The 24,771-nt window shown below is 41.8% G+C and overlaps 2 protein-coding genes across 3 annotated transcripts in view; both read left to right on the top strand.

Annotated features, from left to right (window-relative positions):
* The window catches only part of LOC120444666, a 118,158-nt gene that overhangs the window by 75,700 nt on the left and 17,687 nt on the right, over positions 1-24,771 (top strand). Inside the window, exons 8-12 of the mRNA XM_039624512.1 lie at positions 833-931; positions 1,287-1,413; positions 1,498-1,594; positions 9,337-9,469; positions 14,868-15,088. Coding sequence (XP_039480446.1) covers positions 833-931; positions 1,287-1,413; positions 1,498-1,594; positions 9,337-9,469; positions 14,868-15,088 — 677 coding nt within the window. The remainder of the gene's footprint in view (positions 1-832; positions 932-1,286; positions 1,414-1,497; positions 1,595-9,336; positions 9,470-14,867; positions 15,089-24,771) is intronic.
* Positions 16,278-21,266, top strand: LOC120444667 (receptor-type tyrosine-protein phosphatase kappa). 2 transcript variants are annotated; one of them, XM_039624514.2, is made up of 2 exons: positions 16,278-17,867; positions 18,104-21,266. In XM_039624514.2, exon 2 carries the CDS (start codon positions 18,170-18,172, stop codon positions 20,216-20,218), a length of 2,049 nt encoding a protein of 682 aa, XP_039480448.1. In that variant the 5' UTR covers positions 16,278-17,867; positions 18,104-18,169; the 3' UTR covers positions 20,219-21,266. The 2 variants fall into 2 exon arrangements, with proteins under 2 accessions (XP_039480448.1, XP_039480447.1); XM_039624513.2 differs by having other exon boundaries at positions 18,101-21,266.

Raw genomic sequence — 24,771 nt, 5'->3', positions numbered from 1 at the left:
GTAAATGTATCTAGACTTTAATTAAGGTATTCAAATAATTGTTATCTTCCCACCGAGTTCCTGTACCTACCTGACAATATTTTGACAAGTCTTACATCAGTTATTGCGCAAGGTCCAACCAAAACCATTCTTTTGAGTCATATATGTACTAATGGGGTAACTTAGTTTGAAAGCTAATCAAGGTTTGCTTAAATATAATGCAACTTACCGGGGCCAGAAGAACGTTTCTTGAATTACAAAACCGAGATTCTTTTTGTAAGATATTTTTATCACATACCCAACAAGTTGTTCTGCTTGATGGAACTCGATTTACTTCATTGGATTGTCGAGAGAAGAAGCAAAAACAACTTGAAGATGGTTTTTCTTGCCCCCCTATACTTTTTGGAACCGAAAACCAACACAGCATCTCAATTTTAAACGTTTAACTAACCATATTTCCTTATTATCGTTCCTTTTGGCTTCCTTCTCGACCGATGCAACTCGATGCAACTCGATGCTGATGGGGATGATGCCACCGTGCCTTCCTGAATGGACGCTTTTTATTTCCCTGATTTTCCTGATGCTTTTCTGTCATTGTTGCTGCTGCTGCTGTAATCAATGCCACTGTCACGGCAATTTGCACACACACAAAATGCAACACAACAACAAACGAACCACCATGCCCATGATGACGATAATGCTGATGATGATGGCAACGATGCTGCAAACGACTTGGCATTGAACTGCCAATAACAACGACAACAACGACAACAATCGATGCGGAACCCTTGGTCATCATGAATGCTGATGACGCCACCTCGTCCAACATCTTCTCGTCCTGGAAAACTTGCAGGATTCGATGCAGCCAAGCACTGGCTAGCAGTGAGCTCCATCCTCCTGATAATTGGCGCTGCCAGTGTGGCCGTGCCACTGGCGCTACGTGTGGCAGCAAGTGAGTATCGCTCCGAATAGAATCCAGTCCAAACGGGGGTCCGGTCCCCCAGTCCCCCAGTCCACCTACACATATCGCACATATCAAAGACCGAGCCATGAACACTTCATAGACAATAAGTCAATTACCATAACGCATTCGACACTTGGGCCGCCGCTGGGTGCGAGTCTATGGAGCTATCCTGTTGCAAAGGGGCTTACAATCTAGTTAGCAAGTGATTCTGTGCACAGAGTGAGATTTTTACTTGGGGTAACACATAAAGATTGAGTAATAGAGCACAATGTTCTGCTACTAAATCAATATTGTAATTATATCATATTAATTCGGGTGGTTATCTCGCCAAACCCTTTTGCAGGTGCACCCTTTGAGGAGCGTTTGCGAGTGGCAGTTCAGCTCCTGGATCAAGTGCCTTTAATCGACGGGCATAACGACCTACCCTGGAATATTCGCAAGTTCCTGCACAACAAACTCAACGACTTCAAGTGAGCATCCATCACATAGAAATGCAATTAAAACGTAATACCAATTTCTGTTATTATCCCCACCTGCCCACCACCCGTCCGCAGTTTTGATGAGGATTTGCGCAATGTAATGCCCTGGGGTCGCAGCCATTGGAGTCACACGGACCTCACGCGACTGAAGAAGGGACGCATATCAGCACAGGTAAGTTGGACAGCCCAGTGCCGCACTTCCACTTCCTTAGCGGAAGCCTTTGGTCGCTCACCTGGAATTATTATAGCACGTACAATGCTAAGCGCAACCTGACAGCTCAATACTCTTTCTAAACGGCGGTTTAAAGTTCGGCATTTCCGATTTTTAGGGCTTCTCAGAAGATTCGCATTTCAATTTTAATGATTTTCGCTGTGCAACTTCTTGATTTCAAATTCAACGAATTTTCATAACAATTTCATATTCGATTAAAGGATAAATCAGACCATACCAATATATGAGTATATATGATTAACAGTTGAAGAACTATTTTTAAACCATAGTAAGAAAATAGTTACGAATTCATTTAATTGAATACCTGGCTATATTTCATATATGTTCTTATAAAGAGCATTCTTTCTTCCACTTTGGGTCCCACGGAAAATATCTTTTCATATTTTATCTGCTGGCAAGCCGTTGTCCAGGCGACAGCCGACTTTTGCTCTCAGTCGGCGGAGTAAGGCAAGAAAAATATTAATTATGGACCACTCACTGGTCTCAGGAGCAGGATACAATTGAAGCTGCTCCTCCTGCTGCCAATGATGAGGTTCTTAATTATTTTTTGCCAAGCTACCGACCCGGAGTGGTCGAATATCCACTTGATGTCGTTATTGATTCGCTTATGGCTGTGAGTCATATTTAAAGTGGCGCCCAGCTGAATCAGAAAGCAGATCAAATGATGTCACTCACAATTAAACTGGCGAAATCGTTAAACTAATTGGGATCGAAGAGGGGATTCCTGATGATTGACGTTGGCACCGCAACCAAGATTAATGAGTCAAACTGGCCAGAAAATACCGAAAGTAAGAAACGATTAACCTGAGAAAAGTTCATAAATCAATAGGAAACCGAAACCCACTTGAATATTCCAAATGGTCCAGAGAATTTTCCAACTGCCCTTTTCCCTTTGCATTTTCTTCGCCCAACCGCATAGACGATTTTTCACGTTTGTCGCGGGAGAAAGAGGAATGCGCCATCGATGACGCTGGTAATGGAGGAAAGCGAAAGCGGGAATTTCCACCTGCTTAGGCCATAATGAAAATTAACTTTTCCGCTGCATTTTACTTGGCCCCTGCAGAGCCATAAATACGGATGCATTTTGTGTTTGTGCTGAGGGCTAACAGGTAATTGCAGTTGGCCAACTACAAGCAAAGTTGGCAGCCGCAAAGTAAAATTATGCTGCACTCAATTTAATTACCCCGCCAAATGGCTCGAGTTCTGGCTCATGTAATCACAGAAATAGGGACTGTATAGCAAATTGGTACACGAACACAAAATTTGAACGGAATGGTACGGATTTTGAACTAATATAATGATATTTTATGATTATTATTTATCGAAACAGATTATGTTATAGGCCTCTTAGATATTATTATTAATATTGTACTAATTAGTTATAAACGAAAACTAAACGCATAAAGTTAAGTTAATGAAAATAAGTGGAAGTCAAATACCTTTACTATTCATAGAAAATTGATTTCTCTGTGTACTCTGAGAGTTTCCTGAGGGTGGCCTTTTATGGTGCACTAAACGCGATGCCTATTAAAACTTAACACTTTCAACAGCCGCGATAGGACTCAAGTTGATGGCAACCCACACACTCCCCATTTTCCTTTAGGTTTTCATCTGGGAAAACCTTGCAGTCAAACTGGCACTTCTGAGCAGGAAAACTTCTTGATTTCTTGTTCGATGAGCATGGCAAATTGTAGCGCCAATTTCTGGTTTCCGTAGTGGGTTAATTGAACTTGTTGACTCGGCTTCCCTTGAGCAACTCCAACTTGATGCGCCGTGTTTCGTGTGAAAAATATTGTGCAACTGTTTTAGCAGTAGTTAATTGCAGGCTCAGGATGGATATATTTCTATGAATGCACATTGTATAGTATAGTAAAATCCAGCAAAAATTAATCTATTATTAATCTATTATAATTATAATTTTAACGTATATTTCGTATTTTATAAAACATCTTCGATAAGTATACTAACTATTTTGGGATAGAAAAAACAGATTTTTCTATCCATTTATTATTCATTCGAACTCGTCTCTAAAATGCGCCCACGGTTTATCATCTGGATAGTTTTTTATGGCTGTAGCTTAATGTGTTGCACAACTCCGATTCAAAAACTTTAGCAGCACTCGATTCCCGGCAAAACAAGTTAACTCAATAACCTCGCTCTCCACTGACTAACAACAACAACAACCATAACGGGTGTGAGGATAGCGGCCATAAGAACAAGCCAACAACGTAGGGACTAACTAGTTGACAACATGTTTCCACAATTGTTGCCAAAATGCCAAACGTGCAACGAATGCGCCACGGAAACCGCAGGGAAAAGCCCACCAAAAAAAGAAGAGATTTAAGAGAAAAACCATTTAATGGACTTGCTGGAAAATCACGTTTAAACCATCAACTACTGAAATCTTGTAGGTTGGCAAGCCGTTTTTAGCGGCTCAGCATCATTCTCCCAAAAGCCAACATCTGTGCCTAAGGCGACTGCTTGATGAGAATCAGAGAAGATCAGAATAAATACACAGGAAAAAGTATCGAGTTACGTGTTTTAAGACATGGTTTGGCATTATATTTTTTCGATAATCACTAGTAGAGCCAATAATGTATCAAGTATTATAGCGACCAAAGAACGCAAAAGCAAACCGTTGAGTGGCTTTATAATTCAGAACTAGTTCGCATGTCTTACTGTGTAAGAAAGGAGAACAGCAGAAACAGGTAGCCACAATGTTGGAGGCTCCAACTTGGAGCACCATGAAGCCCCAAAAAGTTGGCTACTGTTTCTGGGGCCGGGGCACGGAAATGTCCTGTTACGCTTGTCCGGCTGCATGGCCGTCTGCATTCTTCCTTTACTTCTTGCATCCTCTGTGGTCCTTCTCCTTTGCCCACCCACACAGTGAAGGAAAGACAGCCTAATGGAAAGTCTGCACATCGGAACAGTGACAGGAACAGGGACGAGGTACGAAGGACGCGCCTGGAGCGGAAGTGGCCGCAAGAGCAGTCGCCGCCGAGGCTGTAATCTGGACCAGGACATCCAGGATATTCGGAGCATGCAGGACATGGAGAACATGAAACGTTATGGGTGGAAGGCTTGGCCGCACCAGTTTTCTGCCTCTGATTATATCATCCCTAAAAACAATACTTTCATATAGCGTTTTAGAAATATGGGATGTACACTCTTGTATAGTTTTACATAATTTTCAGTTTCTTATACAAGTTGAGCAGTACACAAATTGTACCATAATGTATTTCAGTAAAACTTCAACTTTCAGTTATTATTGTTTTATACGTAATATTTAAATCTATTTATCCGCGAGCTCGTTTTCATAATTAGGCATTTAAGGGTATTTAAAAGTTCCAGTTGGTATAGACTTTCTTTCAACATAACGCTTATCTTGCTGCAACATTTGCGGAAAGTTTGTATTTACCTTCTGAATATATTTGGTGTGGCGGTGGACATGGAGTAGCCGCTGACCTCGGATGAGAAAATGCAAAACCAGACTAGGACCAGAACCGCAGAGAACTCCACACAGTTTTTTGTCTTGCTGAAATGATTCTGGTTTTTAGGGGATTTGTTGTGCGGGCTTGTTGCATTCTTGTGGGATTGTTAAGGTGTTGGACTTGCGGTTTTTCCGCTCACGGTGCCAGCGGGTCTTGCAATCCCTTTCATCCCATTTCCCTCAGCATTTTCCCTTTTTCCTGTAATTATGGTATGCATTGCAGTGCCACAGGGCAATCAAGTATAGAGCTGGCCAGCGGCGGAAATAATTTTAAATGCATAACGAACACATTCATAGCATTGTGCTGAGTACAAAAGTAACACCAAAAAGCCTCTAGTTCCGGTTTAGAGAGGTTGATTAAATGCCTTTACAAATATGAATATATTTATCAAATTGTCTTGCTAAATTCTAATAAAGCTTCTCTCTTAAACTAATACAATCAAAACACTCAAATTAATTATTTAATGCCGGTTTGCAATTGAAATTAAACCGCAACTTTGAGGCAAGACCTTGAATTTGACTACACATGTGGCACATACATAAATCCAAATGCTCCGGGCAACATCGGGTCCCAGCTGCTGTTGCATTTGTTATTGCGCTTAATATATGAATGCTCTAACAATTACAGCAACAAGGTTGCACAAGTAACCGCATGGAGACACACAAGGTTCCACAGGGAAAAATGGTGGTATGTATTTTGTATTTATTTGCATAGAAGAGAGATTATTTCTAATAGTGATAAGCCTTGCAAAATGTTTAATAATTACTTAAAGTTAAATCAATACCATGTGTTGACATTGCCTTCAAAGGTTTATATGTATGCAAATATTAAGCCGGGACTTAAAGCTTATCCTAAAAGTTGCCCTTTGTGCTTATTTTTAGACCCAGTTTTTTCGCCTGCATGAGCCACACACAAACCCACACATACAGCCACATTAGGCAAGCACATTCACACGTGCCACCCATCGACAACAAATCACGCGTATGGCCACCGCCACCGCAACAACAACATTGTCAGATTCACAATTAACTTGGAGCCAAAATGTTGCCCTTAGGCGAGCTGCTGCTGCTGTCCTTGTAGCTGCCGCCAAACGAGTTTAAATATTAATATGCTGTGTGCCCAGGATGTGGGGGTGAAAATGGCTCTGGCAGCAGGGAAATGGGAGCTGGAAGCTGGGAGCTGGGAGCAGGCTGCTGGGAGCTGGGGACGATGATGAGCCTGATGACGCTGGTCTCGAGGACAACAAAACAACAAAGGCGACGCCATCGAGACGCCGACGACACTTTGGCCACGATGATGACGATGATAACGATCGCACCGCAGAGGCGACAAACAGGTGTATTTTGATGTGGGCGGGGCACTGGGCTAATGGCAAAGTGCCATGCTTAAGCACACTTCACGGCGCCCCAGAAAGCTAAGAACACAAGGGCCACCCCAAGTTCCATTGCAAACCAAAAGCTTCCAACGTTAGCCAACAAACAAAGGTACTTGGCCATTGTAAAGTCATACATGTGCAAAATACATGGTAAAATACCATCGTCAACAGGTGGCGCAGGAGCCCAGAACGTAAATAAAATATTTTGTTTTCCCTTAGGGTAAGGAAAGAATGCCAACTTGCATTGAATATGTCAGCAGGCAAGTGCTGAATAAGGCTAAGAATTGAGGGGGAAATATGAAGAAAAATAGCGACAAAAACAAGAATAATACTTGCGAGAAAAATAAAATATGCACTGCTTTCAAACGAAGTTTCCAGCAACAACAAAACGTCATAATGCTTATACTCATACATCAGAAATACTACATCTTTGGTTTGCACTTGACGATACTTCACATATTTCCACGTATATATTAACTTTATTTGAAAAAGAAATATCTTTAAAACAAAAGCAACTTCCGAAAACCCGCAAAAACCGCAATCAATTCCTGTGAAACGGAAACCACGCTGGAAATTTATCATACGCCCCGTTGTACCTGTTGCCTGTAATCAGAAATCCAGCCAGACATTTCACACCTTTCCAGTCCCAAAAACCCCGTTTGAATGCCCACGAAAATGTTTTAAGAGGATTTTGAAGGAACAAATTAGATAAAACGACTTCCAACAAAAAAGGGACAGTAAAGAAATTCAAAGTATGCGTGGAAAATAACGCGAACAAAGTGAAAACTGATGAAAAAATGAGTTTTCCCCGTTTTTCCGAGTCCTCTGTCTGCGGTAATGTCGGGGTATTTTTCTTATCTACCTGGAAATGTTCAAAGCTAGGCCGCAAAAAAAGTGAATTTAAAGTACATGGCTTTATTTGAGTTTTAATATGGAAAGAGTAATACATTTTTTACTCGCGATATACGGGAACAAGTTGGTTACATAGATATGAGAATTTCCCTTTAAAGCCAAGTAATGAATAAACAAAACACAAATGCATAAAGAGAAGCCTCTCTTTTATAGGGTTGTAATTTGTGTATATGTATAACGATTCTTACTTCAAAAATGGAATTTCCTGCTCGGCAAAGTCTCATCTTTAAGCTGAAAATTCACTTATTATTGTAAACCCATTTAGCAGACGTATGAATAGCACGTTCGTTGGAACTATATTTTTCAAAGATTTTAAATGTCGGATCCGAGACACAAGCCATTACCCTAGTTATCACTGTTCCAGATTTTCATTATTTCACCCGGAAAACATAAGCACAAAAACACCTCGAATTCCGTGCCGAAATCCATGAGCGCAAATGAACGCAAATGGTAATGAACAGAGTTAGAATGGCATGGTCCATACAATTAACCCGAATTGAACTAATGCCCTGTGCTTCGGCGACCTGATAAGCACCCTAGTGCCCAATACCCCGTTTTCCTTGTTTTTCTGGGCTGGTGTGCATAAGTGAGCTGCCCCAGCCGGACCCGGGAAGCTCAACTAAAAATCAACACATGCGAATCGTATTTCGTATTTCGGGAAGGGAATTGTGCAGGTGGATAAACTTTATGCCTCCCAGAACGGAATATTCAGCTGTCCTTGTTACGGCTCGGTGTTTATTTGGCCGCATCCTGAAAGGCGGAGGGGGAGGCAGGTGCCGAGCAGGTGCCAGGAAATCCACAAAATTCCTCGTCTGTTGTGCAATTAAAATTGCACAAATGCAGAGCCAACAACCGAGTTGACCCAAGTCCCTCGAGAACGGGAGCACAAATCCAATTGCACAACTAACACAGCAGTTCATCTCTGGCCGTAATTGTTTTTCTGTGACTCGTTTATTGAAAAGTTTTACATATTTCATATGCACATCGGCCAACCTGGGAGCAAACCGAATTCAGTTCCATGAATTACGCCAAACTTTATCATCATCATCATGGCCATCAGGAGCTGCAGCCGAAATAGAACAAATGAACATTTGGAGTGCTGGTTGTTTAGGTTTTAATTTACTGCCTCGGCCCAGAGAAATGGTTTTAAACTACGTGCTTAGCACAAGAGTGGGAAAAATAGTGAAGGGAAATAGGGTATGTTTTCCTGGTTCCTTCTTCCGGCTTTCTGGTTCAGGCCTCTCACGAATTTATATTAAAAATTATTTATTACGGACTTGCTCAGTTTTCGCTTTTGTGCGAGTGCGCCGAGCAAAAAGCCAAAACTTTTTAATTGCTCTTTTTTCCGAATCGCTTTTTGCCACTTTCCAGCTCGTTCCTCACTCTGGTTTCTGTTCTGTTCCACGGAGACACGTACGTGCTTTTATTTTCCTTTAATGATATAACGTGATGAAACTGTTTTGCTCAGTTCCCTTTCTGCTTCTTTTTGGACACTCTCTCGTTCCTGTTCCTGTTTATGGGAGGTTGTACATCACCCTTCGTAATAATGGGCAATTAACAAAAAACTTTCAGATGCTGGAAAAAATGACAATAAATCGTTCAAACTTAAGGAGGAAACTTTTGGGAAGTATTCGGGTATATGCGGTTCTTGTACAAATAAACTTCATTTTTAAACTTCATAAAGTTGGTATGTCTATATATTTTTATGGAGGGAGGACTAAAGACTGGAAGACTGAAAAACATTTTTAGTAGCATAAAAAATAAAATTTTATTTTAAAACAAGAAGTTATGTTCCACATAGCCTAAAGCCCCTCATGAAAAGTCTTTTAAAGCATACTATGTGCAGAAAATGAAATTTTCCCAGCCACTTTTTATTAATATTTGTATTGTATTCTGTCTTTCAGTTCTGGGCGGCCTACGTTCCCTGTGAGGCGCAGCATCGAGATGCAGTGCAGCTGACTCTGGAGCAGATCGATGTAATAAAGCGGCTGACGGATCGGTATTCCCCGCAGCTAACTACTTGCACCTCCGCACAGGGTAGGTTAACCGAAATATCGCACATACGCCGCGTGGGCCAGCTGAATTCCTCAAGTCGGCAAAGTACTGAAAGAATTCCGGGAACTATAAAAATGCACACCAGGCATTCGACTTTCCTGCTCCGTTTCCACTAGTTATTTGTGCCTCTTTTTTTATTTCTTGTGTGTGCTGGTAACGGCGGAAAACTTTGACTCGCGAGTCTTGGTCTAAAGTCGTTGAAAAGTATCTTGGCCGGCTACCAAAAAGCAGTTTGTCGGAGTATGTGGCGCCCCTTGAGGCGGCTTTTGGGGCAGCTGCTTACCGCGTGCCATATTTTTGCACCATTTCCTTTGATACGCTGCTCACTCACCTAGTTGCCAACCGGAGAGGCCTCGTTTAAGCGAAAGGAAAACAGTTCATATTTCTTTGTGTTAGCGGGGGCTTGGTGGCCAAACGGAAAAGAGGGGGGCGTGGCAGTTCATGGGATTCAGCTTGCCAAATAGCGAGCAACCAAGCACTTAGAAAAACTCACTTAGTGAGATTGGGAATCTAAAGTGCCTCGCACAAAACAAAAATAAATAAATTTTTGTTGGTTTTTAAAATTTAGCGATTTATTTGTATGTTTTTATTCTGACTAGCGAATTGTGTCGTTTGTATTTTTATACACTATTCTCCGATTCATTTAAAAATCTCCTTGGTGTTTTGCTTCCCTATTCTGTTATAAGATGTAAGTTTCCCATTTCATCTCCCAGTTCATATATTTTGAAAACAAATTTTTGGCTTTTATCTTTAGTATATTAGTATTTCAGTGTTCGCAAACAGGAGAAAACAAAGTTGAAATCAACAGAGCAGCATTTTTGACTTATGCTCCGACTCCCCGGCCAGCATTTGAGTTTCCTTGTTGGTTATCCGTTTTGCATTTTGATTTGCACTTACTCGGTTCTGGGGGCTTGGCAATATTTTAGTACTGCAGCTGAAAGTGCAGCTGCACACACACACTAAAAAAAAGAACCTCGGAAAACCAACAAATCGCTTCCGGCATTTGCGTTGAAACATTTATGTAGCCGTAAATGGAAATGTCAATAAATCATGACTAAGAAAAATCATCGACAAAACACAAGAAATATGAAGCAGGAAAACTTGTAGCAAAGAAATATTACTACACAATTGCGAGGAATGGATAAGGATGTTTTTTATTTATTTTTCAGATGCCCATGCATATTTTTGACAGGTGAATTGCCAAAGAAAACTTTGAAGGGAAGCACATATGGACGGCAGCGTAGAAATCAAACGAGAGCACCGGATTGAGCAATTTGCAATCATCTTGATGGTTTTAGTTTTTTTACTCCCTCTGTCCGAGTCAGCAGGAATTTTTTTCTTTTAATTGTTGTGGTTTTTTTGCGCTCGGAAAATTGGATTGAGTGATGCGGGTGAAGTGGCAAATTGAGCAATAAATTTGATTGAGATCGGTGCAGAGCATGGAATGGAAAAATAATGGAAAAATGACTTTGGCAATGGAAAATACGTAACTAATAGTAGAGTATTTGTTCAATAGCACTTATTTCGCTGCCTTTCATAAAGTCGAGTAATTATCAATTTTTCAGTGCTCAAACGCTGCATATTAAAATAACTACTAAATAAAACATCTATAATTTGGATACTTTTTTAAATTAAAATAAGAGACTAGTTTTTATTAAAAATGAATCCCAATTATTATATAAAAATAAATGTCATGTTATAGTAACTTATTTGGACTGGAAATAGCGACCGAAAAACTAAATATAAATCTGTGTAGGGCCAAACTCACTCAAACAATTTAAATTCGCAATAACTGCTTACCGACTACGATACACGAAATATTCAAATGCTAACTGATCTCTATCGGAAACATTCCCAATCGTTTGCCAGGCGAATTCCCCCAATTGCCATTACTTAAGCGAAATCCCCTTTGAGCTGGCTGTAAACAAGCTGCGACTCAAAGGCCCAAGCGCAGAAATCAAACCAAAACCCCGCAGAGAAACAAAACTGACCTACCTTGGCAAACAGCGAAGTACCAAAATAAAAAGGGAATCAAAATAAACATCCTCGTCTTCACTGTGGCCCTCAGCATTACTCGTTTTGTTTTTTTTTTCTGAAATCCCAGCTGCCGCTGCAAAAAATAAAACCGAGCATTTTATTTTAACTACTGCAAATAAATTCAGTCGAAATTGTTGTCCGCTCCCGCTCACATGTCGTGTAAATAAAATGCGAATCCAAGTGACTATTGAGCAAGTGAAGCAGATTCCCTGGACTTGTCCCTGCTCCACTCGGCTTCACTCTCCTCTGGAGGAACTGCTGCCAAAGTGATTGTAAAAAATGCAAACCTAACGAACCGAAACACAACGCGTCGAGTGACGGGCCACGTCACTCAGTCCGCTCCGGAATGCGAACCCAAATCCAAATCCAAATCCAAGTCCCTGTCCAGGTGGAAGTGCACGTAGAAGTCCAGATACAAATGGGAGTCCTGCTCTAGAAAAAGTCCTTTATCCAGTGCACTGAGGTGGCCAGAAGTATCTGCACAGCGAGCATTTTCGCTTGTACAAATATGCGTTAACATCTAATACCTCAAAAATCCATTCTTTTCTCTGCAAGTGACGAGAATACATTTATTATCCACGTTTTTGATTTTTTTTAAAAACCTTTTCGAAATATTTACATTTTAGCTGTTATGCATAGTAATGTTGTATATAGTAAATATTTGTCTGCCTCCCCTAAGGGACTTTTCAATTTTTATAAGTGCACGTAAATGTTCTCTCTAACGCTCTAACTAAACAAATGAGCGCTGCATAAGCTCAAAAGACGCACACAAAGAACGCTTTGGATATACATATCCTGAAATTTCCTTGTGGCGGCATCCTTCTCAACTGTCACCTGCCAGTAGCCAGCTACTTTACATTTGGCTCGCCCCATGTGCGAATCGTTTTTATTTGCAGTTTTCAATTTTCACCTTCAAAAGTGTAAACTTCAATTTACACTGCTCCAGCGCAACAATCGGAACAGCGGGAGCTTCAGTTCAAGGAGAAAGGATATTGGGTAAATTGCATTCTGCTGCAACAGAAAGAAAATAAGAATTGAGTGAAGCTTTTGGCATCAGCATGGACACTCTAATGCTTTCCAAGTACAATAGGGTATATTCCGCAGAAGTGGCCAAGAAATAAATATACGCTAAACTTAAAGGTGAAAAATTATACCTGACGAGTTTGTCACCATATAATTAATAGTTGAAAGATTTTTTAATATTTATATATAAAAACAAATGCTTCCAAAGAAACTTTTCTGATGCCAAGTCTTCAGGGTATCTATGCCTCCAGCACTAGCATTCCCAGCCTTTAGTGTTCCCTTTTCTGGAGCTTCAGTTGCCATTGCCTTTGCTTTATTGCGTCAAGTGGCATTTGGTTGGGATTTTCATTGTGAAATGTATTGCAGTGTTTCCCGTGTACTCGTGCAGGAGGGCACTCCACGGTCACTGCCTCAATTCGCATCCGATCCGGGGCCATCTATTATACATTACGGCCCTGGTCACCAGAAATCGAAAACAGTAGCAGTCACAGTTCCAATTCCAGTCACAGACAATTACATGCAGCCCCAAAGAACCAAGTCCTGACTCTGAAATTGAACTTCAGCTCACGTGGAGCATTTTAGTGCCTCTTCGTCCTGGAAGGATTCGCCAGTATGGGTTTCGGTATTGGCTCTGGTACATTTGTTTATTTGCTTCATATTTTAGGGCTTTACGACGTTTCCGGCATCGAGCAGGTTCTCGGCAGGTATTTTGGCCTTTTTCAACAATACAAAGAGGAATATATAATATAAGGGAAATGGCGAGGAAAACCACAAAGAAAAATACATTTAACAGTTGCTTTTTACCATGAAATAATGTAGAATAATTGCATTCTCCTTTAAATTGGAAACGTTACTTATTTTACTTTAGATATCATGTCAAAGTGGAAAAAAAAACAAATCGTATACTTTTCCTGTGATTTAACATTCTGTCTTTTCCTGACATACTACATTAATTTTTCCAGTGCACGCAGTAGAAAACAGCATCGAGAACAATTCCCGTTTCCTTCCACCTTCGGTTGCTTTTGATTTTCCGCAGCTTATTTGCTTATAGCCATGAAAACTTCGCCAGACCTGTGTCTTGAGTCCTTTTCCTGTTGCCGGGTTTCTCTCCCTTGGCAGGCAAATAATGCCTTTTGGCCTTCGTTATGTGGGAAAATTTATTAACCCGCTTTCCGTTGCCATTTCTGTACTTGTAAATGTGGTCGATACATTCGAAATGTTATCAAAATTGGGCACACAAAATGCTCGATTTGAATAGCTGGGAAATGGAAAAGGTTTCGGGAACATGTTTCCCCAATTAGTTGCAGATAAATGGAAAGGTCCGTTTATTGATTGACAAATCCATTAACCTGAAAATGCTTTTCAAATAGTTATTGAGATATTTTCCATAGTATTTTCATTATGAAATAGGATAAAGACAGTACCTATCAATATTATTCGCATTGCAATTAATTCCTTTCGTAAAGAGTTTACGGTTCCCAAACCTTTTGTGCCCTTCAAGATCTTGACTAACTTGCCAGTCAGAATTATGGTCTTAAGTCATTTTAACATTGACACCGACCATTGAGTCTAGATTTAGGCAAAGCTTCACTTAACTTTCACAAAAACTTTACACAAACGTGGTTTAAGCCTGGCTGCCTGAAAACAATGTTCATAAATGAGTGAACAGAGCTCAAGTATTTTGACAAGTGCTCGTTGGCAGCCAAATAAAATGTCAAGAAACAGATCAAAGCTACCCGGGCCAAGACAAGCGTGAATATTGCATGGCCCAGCGAAATGTTTTGTTTGCCAGAGCTAAACTGGCATTGGGAGGGCAGGGAGGACTAGTAAGTCCCAGGACCTACAATCCAGGACCAACCACAATGCACTAAGAGCTCAATGGGTGCAGCCGAGCAAATGACAGGCCACAGAACAACAAATGTTACTCATAGCCAAAAAAACAATGTCGAGCCGAGATTGAAGTTTAGGATGCGTCCAACCGCAAAACACCAAAAACATTTTAGCCACATATCTGTTTCAACGCAGCTGAGGCAGTGTTACACAGGACTTTATATTATAAAAGATTTATGTCAAGAAATCAATTGTAATCTTGAAGGGAAAAGCATTTTCATTCCTTAAATCTTCAGGAAAAAAATAAAATAATACAAAAAGGCTATACATGATGTTTGGAGTGTGAATTCTTTGCCTAGCCCTTAAAAACTTATTTATGTGAAGATGCTAATAATAAATTCCTTAATTTAATTTAATTTAAAACCCTAACTACCGATCGTTCCTCTTCGAGTAATTGAATGCACCCTTGTTTCTTTTAATCACTTTGCAGACATTATCGATGCCCACAAGAACCAGCAATTGTGCTCCTTGACCGGCGTGGAGGGGGGTCACTCCCTCGGGGGATCCCTGGCGGTACTGCGCACCCTGTATGCCATTGGGGTCCGCTATATGACGCTGACCTCAACCTGCCACACCCCCTGGGCGGACTCCAGCTATGCGGACGCGCCGACCTTCAACATGAAACATGGCGGCCTCACCATTTTCGGCAAGGTAAGTGTGCTGTTACAGCTGATTTAATGCTAATTAGTTGAACGCTTCTTCGTCCTTGGTCCCTGGTCCCTGGCCCTCGGGCCTCAGGACTCGGCCGTGGGTAGCTATCCTTTATGGAGCTTACATGGGGATTTGGTCGCTGATGAGGCGTCCTTTCTGTCCCCGTCTCTTCCCCGCACCAACTTTATTGTTCGAGGTACTGGGGTCAACCGCAGTCAACGCTTTGTTGGCTTAGCCATAAACATGTGCAGCGGGACAATGGGTGGGGAAAAGTACACTGAGAAAAGAGTAGGTCAAGAGAAAAATTTTAATTTTTTCTCTAAGCCGCTTAAACACGTTCATCGCTTAAAATTCCGCAATTAATCTTTGATCAGGATACGTAAAGATTTCTGGAGATGCTAAAAAGGTATATAAAATAGTATATCTGAAGAAAAGGTAGCAACATTACTAAGAAATAATTCCGAACTTCTTTCCCAGTGTTTGAAGGGAAACCGTGGAGAGCTCTGGAGAGGGTAGTTGTGTACTTAAGTGCCCGTTCTGCGGCAGTTTTGGGTGACTTTGAGGCTCTGGCAGGCAGAAGGGAACTGCTGCCACCTTGTGCCCTCTAATGGCTCAACAGTTCGCAAATTAGGTGCCTACTACAGTTTACAATTGCCAAGCGGCTTTGCTGCGGGATTTTCGTGTGACCCGACCAACCGGATCATATATATTAAATTAGCCCATGGACTCCTCCTCCAAAGCAATCCGAATCCGATTCCTGTGGCCGGCTTCGGGAATTAATGGGGCAAAAGCAGCGGTGGCTGCTCGAATACTTAAGTCTATCATGGATTTGCACTGGACGCAATCTGAGAGTCGGGGCATCAATTTCATGGTTACCTGCTAATTGGGAATATGCAAGTGGGCATTCTAGATAATCCGCGGAAGGTGGAAACATGTGCATTCATTTCGAAATAGATCCCATGAATAAATCCAAAAACAAAATCTGACCTTTTGTTACTACAATTTCCCCGAGCCAAATTTGCCAATAAAAACGTGCGATCAAAAGCCATCTGAACTTGAAATTCCATCAACATTTCTGGGCTCTCAATCAACGTGAGGTCATCAAACTTGGTGCCATCAAGCATCAAGGCCAGATGACAATCAAATTTTAATCAAAATTGGCCTTGCTCAGTCAGTCAGTACACACAGGCAAGTTTGTATGCAACCCTTGCATTTTTACTTGTGTTTATTTTAGATGCTTTTGCATTCGTGTCGAATTCGCGTGTAATTATTTTAAAATGTGAAATTTTTTGTCGAGCACCTCGAACCCTGATGATGAGGTTCAAACACGATTACACCAAAATTGCAATTTGTTGTGGCTTTCTGTTCTGTTCTTGATGGCTACTCTTGGCGGGCCTCCGCTTCCTCTTTTCCGTGGGCTAGTGCCAAATGCTATTTGCAGTGGTTCGCCGGGACAGACAAAGTGCATGCGGAAATAAAATGTGCAGAAATGTGCACCCAAACAAGCCGAGCACATACAGCTGAATACACGAATAACAATGGCACCGAAAATATCAACAAACCATCACAGCTGGCTGCTTGCGAACAGGAAATGTAAATTACTGAGGACGGAATATGTTCTCGAATTATTTATGCATAAAATTGATATATTTCGACGTGTTTGCTTTCCATTTTCCAACGACCAGCGCCCTGCCAATTAAATATGGAAAACAAAATGCCAGCAAATACCAGCGTCACTTCCTCATTTAACCTGCGGAATTTTCAATTACACATTTCAAAACAATAGTCAGCGAACAAAATACGAAAGTGAAAAGTGAAAAACTTGATCAGGGCGCAGGCGCTGGGAGAACTTCCCAGTGGGAGAAGAGAAAAATGGTACCCAGGCAGAATGAGAGGAAAACTTGCTTCGGTATTGGTAAATGGAAAATTTCAGGCGAAGCTAAAATGAACAGGCAATGGGAAAATCGAAATTTTCATTCATACTATAAGGTGAATGGCACAGTGATAAAAATATACAGAACATTCGAACTAAAATGTTTTTCAAATATGAACAAGAGGACATAAAATATCTTTAGCACAATAATTCTTTAATGTATAATTGAAATGTCCTGGCTAAGAGTCGCTGAAGCGAAACGAAGATACATCAGAAATATGAAGAAAAAAACATATTTTACATTGTAAAATCGTTTGAAAACCAGTCAAAGTTGAGGGTTATTGATTATCTCTATTTCGCACCTTACATTTAAACGTTTTAAGCTAAATTTCACCCGTTTATCCTTTTTAATACTCGCAAAATAATACATTTAAATATATTCCATAACGATTAACCCACGGTGGCCACTTAGCGCTGTCCACCCGCGCCATCTAAAAATACCCGCCCCACCGCTGTTGCGCCCATCAAGTGGCGCCAGTCACATGGGCCATGGTGAAAACGCACTCTCTGGTGAGCATTTTCCCGCTCGGCAGCTCTCTCGCTGGCTTTTCCTCGCTCTTGCCACGAGTTTCCCTCGGCATTTGCGGTAGGAAACGGATAGTTTCGATGCGAATCAGCTCTTTGGGGCGCAGCGGGTTCAGTCGCCGAACGATTTTCGCCCCAACAACGAGGAGGCAGCTGCTGAAAATCGACTCGCCGCGTTATTTCTGTGAAGTGAATGGAAAACCGAGGAAACGAGAGGGAGGACGGAAAAGCAAGAAAATACGAATATACACAGAATATACACGAAATTCTTTTTATAACGAAACAAAACGCGCAACGCAACGCACATAAAGCCACAAAAAGGTGAACACATTAGCTAACAAATTCGAGTACTAACCCGCCCATGTTTTTTGGAATGCAATATGTACTAACCCAAAAGAAAAATCGCTGAAAATGCAGAGGCAAGGGAACTAATCGACTACTTCCTCCTCTATACGAATCGAACACAAATAACAAAACCAACATCGACATCGACATCGACGACGACGACGTCGACGACACTTTCTGGCATCGTGATTTTGATGATGACAACGCAGCAGCTTGTGGAAAAGCCAGAAGCAGCGGAAAACGAAGAAAAATCACCAGCACCAGCAGCAGGAGCAGATATGACGGCGGCCACGGGTGGTGGGAGTAGTGGGGCGGGGGGTGGTAAGACTGGAAAGCACAGGTCGAGGTCATCTGCCCGCTACGACGATGTGGAAAAGCAGCAGAGGAAAAGCCGAGCCATCGTCTCCATACCGAACACCATCAAGCTGAGTATGCTCAACAGCGGACTGCTGTCGTTCGAAAGGATAAAGCTCGAGGCACGCGACGAGAACAACTCGCTGTCGAAGACGATACCCAACGGACCCATCGATATCCGGCATTTTCTAAAACTCTGCGATCTGCGCCGCAAATTCCCGGTCCTCTACAAGCTTGAGTTCCAAACTGCGGCCAAGGTGGAGAGCAACACCTGTCGGCATGCCTTGAAGAAGAACAATCTGGAGAAGAATCAGAATCCCAAGTGCATTCCCTACGACTACAATCGGGTGGTGCTGGAGAAGGTGGGTGGTCTGCAGGACTCGGACTATGTGAACGCCTCCTACGTGGACAGCCTGCTCAAGCCGAACGCGTATATAGTGACCCAGGGTCCTGTCGAGGAGACGGTCCAGGCCTATTGGCGAATGGTCTGGCAGGAGAACATCAGTGCCATTGTGATGCTGACGAAGACCTTCGACTTCGCCAAGGTAATGTGCCACCAGTACTGGCCACCCAACATGGAGGTTCACGAGCAGTACGGCGATATCTTCATAAATATCGTCAGGGAGGAGCAGCTGGCCAATTTCCATATACGAACCTTCAGGCTCTACAAGATGAACGAAAAGCAGGAGGTGACCGACGAGCGGTTGATCCTGCAGTTTCACTACACCGAATGGTACTCCCACTCGTGCCCCTTCTCCAATGCCCTACTGGAGTTCCGGAGGAGAGTCCGCCTGGTCGTGGGCAACATAATAAAGGACGAGGATGACATGAGGGGTCCCATCCTGGTGCACTGCAGCGATGGTGGCGGCAGATCGGGAGTCTATATGTCCATCGATGCCAATCTGGAGCTGGCGGAGGAGGAGGAGTGCTTTAATGTCTTCGGCTACCTCAAAAAGTTAAGGCAATCGCGGAAAGGTCTGGTGGAGAATGTGGAGCAATACAAGTTCATATACGACACCCTGGAGGAGCACATCATTTGCGGCAAGACCTGGTTCCCGGTCTCGGAACTTTCCGATCGCTTGAAGGCCAAGGCCAGGCGGAATTCCGGCACCAAAATGAACGAATATCAGGCGGAGTACGATCAGATCTGCAAGCAAACCCCACGATTCACCATAGGCGATTGCGCTGGCGGTCACCGAGCAGATAATCGCGAGAAGAACAGGGATGTCCTGTGCGTACCCCCCGATAACTTTAGGCCCTACCTGACCTCCTTCCAGGGCAATGCCTTTACGGACTATATAAACTCGGTGTTCGTGGACGGGTACACCAAGCCCAGGGAGTACATAGTCACGGAATGGCCCATGAAGCATACGCTGGGCGAGTTCTGGTCCCTGGTCTACGATCAGGAGTGCTCGGCCGTTGTGGTCCTGTGCCAGCCGCCCTCGCAGTCGCAGCAGTATCCCTCGTTCTGGCCGAACAAGTCGAAGATGGAGAAGTACGGACCGGTGTTCTCCGTGCACTATGTGATGTCCAAGAGCTATACGAACATCAAGCAGTGGGAGTTCAAGATCAACAAGAAGATCGTCTCGCTGACCGAAATGATGGCCGGGGTGAAGGCCCCGACGCGAACCGTCCAACTGTTCCAGCTGACCTGCTGGCCCATGGGTCACAAGGTGCCCAGCTCGACGAACTCGCTGGTCTACCTGATGAACATGGTCGAGATCTGGCGAAATAAGGTCGACTACGGGCCTGTGTGCGTTGTCTCGCCCGATGGTCGCAGTCGTGCCGGTGTTTACTGTGCCGCGAATGCGTGCATCGAGCAGGTCATCCAGCACGGCGAGGTCGATGTCTTCCAGGCGGTGAAGACTGTGCGCCGACATCGTCCTCAGCTAGTCGAGAATATGACCGAGTACAAGTACTGTTACGACCTGGTACTCCACTATGTCCTCCACTTCCTCAACAAAAAAGAGTGAAGTGGGTCGGACAAGGCCAAGGATCGTACTATTTGCAAACTGGTGTGTTGCTACTTTTTTTCTGGAGCTGGAGCTGGAGCTTCAACAATGGTTAACAATGATCCGAAATACTTGTGGTCCACATTTGATGATGCCTGGATTTCTTTTTTATAATTCCGGGCACCGCCTTAAAGCAATAATACTGAGTATTTTTGTTGTCCACAAAAGCCAGAGATGGAATGAATTTTGTTGTTACGAGCGTCGAAATGAAATTTCACGCCACTGGAGAGATACTTTTTACTTGTTTTTCGAGCATAAAACAATGATACTACTATATAATGTATAAGCTTTTTGATCTGAAATGTATGTGCCATTTGTAACCCTAGTTGTTGTTGTTATAAACAGGAGGATATGATCTGTGTGATGGGGATAATGAGTATAGATTGAAGTAATGAAATCATAGGAACAGAGAACGATTACCTTTAAAATTTATATTTATATCTGTAGTTATTATTACGTTTACTCTTAAACCTTGCTACCTGGGCAATTGTTGATATATATCTAACTACATATACCTATTATGAATCTATTTATACATACATAAATACATATATATATATATAAATGTTATATACTGTTGTAAATGGGAACTCGCAGTGTTTTCCACTACTGATGACAGAACTTTATTTTTTATTCATGTTAAAGAACAAATATATATTGAGCCACATAAAGGGTAACTTCAAGGTGCTGAAGTGAACTTTATACATATTGCTTATTTATAAAACTCACAAAACACTCAAACAGAAAAGCATACCTATGTATATGATTGTATCATGATTTTCCTCTATTTTCGCATTTATGCATTCGAAACTCAAACCTACCTACATACATATATTGTTGTAACTGTAGTTAACTTATTTTTTACATTGTGTATAAATGTGAGTATGTCCATTTTATCCTTTGTGTAAACCAATCTACATGTGTAGACATTAAGCAGAATAATTGTATTGGATTAGGCTAATGAAATGAAACTGAAGCCGAGAAAAAAGGAAACGAATCGAAATTAAAATGTGTGTGTATTTTTTCAAGGTGGTTGGGAGCGGCATTTTAAATAATTTACACAAAAAAGGTCACGGCATGAATATCTATACACCATACATATTATATTAAATACTAGTGTTTACTAGTTAGGCTGAGTCATTGGGAATTTATTTAATGTATTTCTATGTACTAGTGCTCCACATTTCCAAACACATCCATCAGAATTTACAGATGATCAGGCCCCTCCAGATCTTTGCATTCCAGTACTGAGTCATAAAATCGAAATATCAATCAAAATATTTGCTCCCTCCGCTGAGGCTGAGATCATTTCGGGGTAGAGTGGTTCCAGATGAATTGGCAAATGGATATAAACAAAGCATTAAGCGATCCCAGAGGGAGGGCCACAAACAACAATCCATGCAAACCTTGACCAGATTACAGTTTAATGCGTGCAAATCAAACAGAGGCGTTGTCCGTACAGATATGGCCATTCGATAAGCCACGGAACGTGTTGGGTAGGCGATGAGGTATAAGGGGTGAGGGGTGAGGGGATTCGTGTGCGGTTGCTATAAAATCGATAAATGACAACACACTTTGCTTTAGTCGGCAATAAAACCAACGGCAATAATAGTAAAACTTCGTGGCGCGCAATGACATCAGCGGAAAATCGGAAAGTCGGAAAAGCGAGAAAAAGTCGCAATATGAAATTGAAAAATTGTGTAAAAATCCAAACCGCACATTTAAAACCAAAACGAAACTTAACCTGACTGGCAGAAAGTTTTCCATTTTATTTATTGTATTTATATGGCTCTTCTTTACTCTCATCGAATTTTTGGCATTGTTTCCAGCGCTTTAATTGTGGCACTCATGCAGCGCGGAAATTGTTGCCACGGCTGGGGCCAAATTTTATGCCAGACAAATAAACCAATTAGCTTTTGGAAATTTATCTTTACGACCTATTAATACAAAGACCATCGCGTGGCAAACAAATTGCAGGGGGTTGCGGGCGGACGAAATTTAGTTTTAGTTAATTAAAAAGTCAGTGGCAATTAATTTGGGGGATCTGCATGGAAATTTATGGCGCGCACATAAAGTTATGAAAGTGAATCAAAGTGGATTGGCAAAATATGAGTTTTATGGTTGCGAAGTTGATGGAAACTTTAGACGGATAACTCTATATGTACTTTGAATAGCAAACTTTACCATTTTATTATTTGATCACATTTTTCAATAAAGTTTAAGTAACACAATTAAATTACTGTAGATAAGTATCAATATTTTATATTATAATATTTATATATTTATCAACTCTTTATATAAATGTTATATAAAAGCTGAACTGCATTACGACGGAAGTTGGCTTACTGGTTTTTCGGTTTGAATAACGTGTGCAGATATTTGTACATATGAGCCCGGTTTTATTGATGGGGTTTCTGGCTTGTCTTCCTTTATCTTGGCCATATTAAATCACAGTTTTAGTGGCAAGAGTGTGTTGTTGTCCTAAGCATCCTGAGTTGTTAGCACACATGTTTACAATAAACCCGGCCAGTCAACTTGAATGCCAACAAACCAAGTGGCAGCTGCAAAGTCCAGACATGACAAGAACTCCTGCCTTTCTGTGTGTGTGTGTGTGGGTGTGTGTGCAGGACAATGGACATTAAGCAAATGCAACACACACATGCACACTCGCCGCCTATATACGAGCACATAGCTTTATATTCCCAGTCAAAGTCAGTCTCTTAGGCGGCAGGAAGCGACCATTTCAATTTGTCAGTCATCAGCAGGCCAAGTGCAGTCTCTTTGTGTGCGTTTTGCGCCCATGCGAGTGCCTGTGTATGGACTCAAACTATTTGTATTGTGCGCCTGTCAAAGTCGTCGTGTTAACATTAATTAAATCTATAGCCTGACATGCACAATACTGATGTGCACTGTGCACTCGCCCACTTTCCATTGTCCCTCGGCCAATGTACAGAAATTATTGTTTTGATTCGACATTTTTAATCAACCAGGGAATTCCTGGCCACATATTTGTCGCAGCTATTCAAATATTAAAGCGCACATTAAGTAAAATGGCAGTTATACGCTTTTGTTTCAATTGCAATTTGTCACCGAGCCATTGAAACGCTGAAAAGTATGCTAAGGCCCCCGAAGGTGAAAATAATCGCACACAAGTGCTTTAATATTCGCATAATTGTTTCCAATGCGCTCACCCACAAGTGTTGCTCTATTTGTATACATTTAAGCGAAGTGAGCTGATTTGCCTCGAGGGTTTTTCATTTATAAACTTGTTTTGAATGGCAAAGAAAGTAAAACGAGAGGTGGGTCTTGCATTTTATGAGATGTGATGCACTACTAAATCAATTGGTTCGTATTTAAATACTCCTTAGTGGTGGAATATAGTTTCAAATACATAACTGTGTTATGTTTAAAATATTAAAGCAAATTCTTCACATATTAAGTCTCTTTGTGAAATGTTTTTTTGCCCATAAAGTACATCTCTTTTTCCAATCGATATCCTTTGCCCGATTCTAAAATCCAGCGGTGGCTTATTTGAAATTAATTTAAAAAGAGGGAGGACGGCGGAGAGGAAGCCCTAGGCCATAAGTAGGAGCACAAAAGGCATGTGTTTAATTATTTAAATTAAATTCCATGTCGCATCAAATTAGTGCCACTCATTTTCACCCCGAGCACGTGGAACATGTAAAGGCCCACTCCTCCAGTCCTCCACTCGCCCCTCTCCATCCAGCCAGCCAGCATATGTGAAAGGCTAAAGGCCAACACTTTTTAACTCATTTCCATTACGTGCCCGCCCCGTGGGCTGGCTATTCCCTCACTTCTCTCTCCTTTGGCTGGCGTAAATAAATGGCAAAATGTTTGTGCATTATGCTGCCAACATATTATTATTATTCTTGTTATAAACTCATTTCGCTTCGTTTTGCTGCCACGGTGGTCGCATGCGTGACTGAGTGCCAAGAAGTGAGTGCATACAGGTGTGTAATGGGCATCACTGCAATTGCACTCCAGTTGGGGGACGCCAAACAAACACACGGAGACGGTGCATAATTGAATTAGCCGAACAAGGAGCCCACAACCATGACGGGAAAACGGCGCAGAATGCCTCAAACAATGGCTAATAGTGCAATCTGCAATTGCTGCTTGGCTGAAGGACTATAAGTGGCAGCTGCGGAAACTGCCAGCAACTTTGAGGAATAGGTGGCGGAACCAATAGAATCAGCTTTCACACAATGTGCCAGACACTTCGCAAAGAATGGCGCCCAATTGGTGGAAGAAATATAAATATTTTTTAAGCCTCCAACTGAAATTAGCTCGACAGCAGGAGGTATTATCATTGATTATAAAATCAGTTGGCAATTCAGAGATAGGAAAGAACTTTTCTTTAAGCAAATCCTTGACTTTGGTTTCTTCACCTGGCCTGCATTAAAAAATAGTGTACGAATAATAATTTTCAAATTCAATGTTTAATTTCACCAATTGAAGCCAAATATCGCAATGCTTTCATTATTTTATAATTT

This window comes from Drosophila santomea, chromosome 2R, assembly GCF_016746245.2.
Source record: "Drosophila santomea strain STO CAGO 1482 chromosome 2R, Prin_Dsan_1.1, whole genome shotgun sequence".
NCBI classification, from domain to species: domain Eukaryota; kingdom Metazoa; phylum Arthropoda; class Insecta; order Diptera; family Drosophilidae; genus Drosophila; species Drosophila santomea.
Note: the sequence above shows the minus strand (reverse complement) of the source record. Positions and strands in the feature narration are given on the sequence as shown.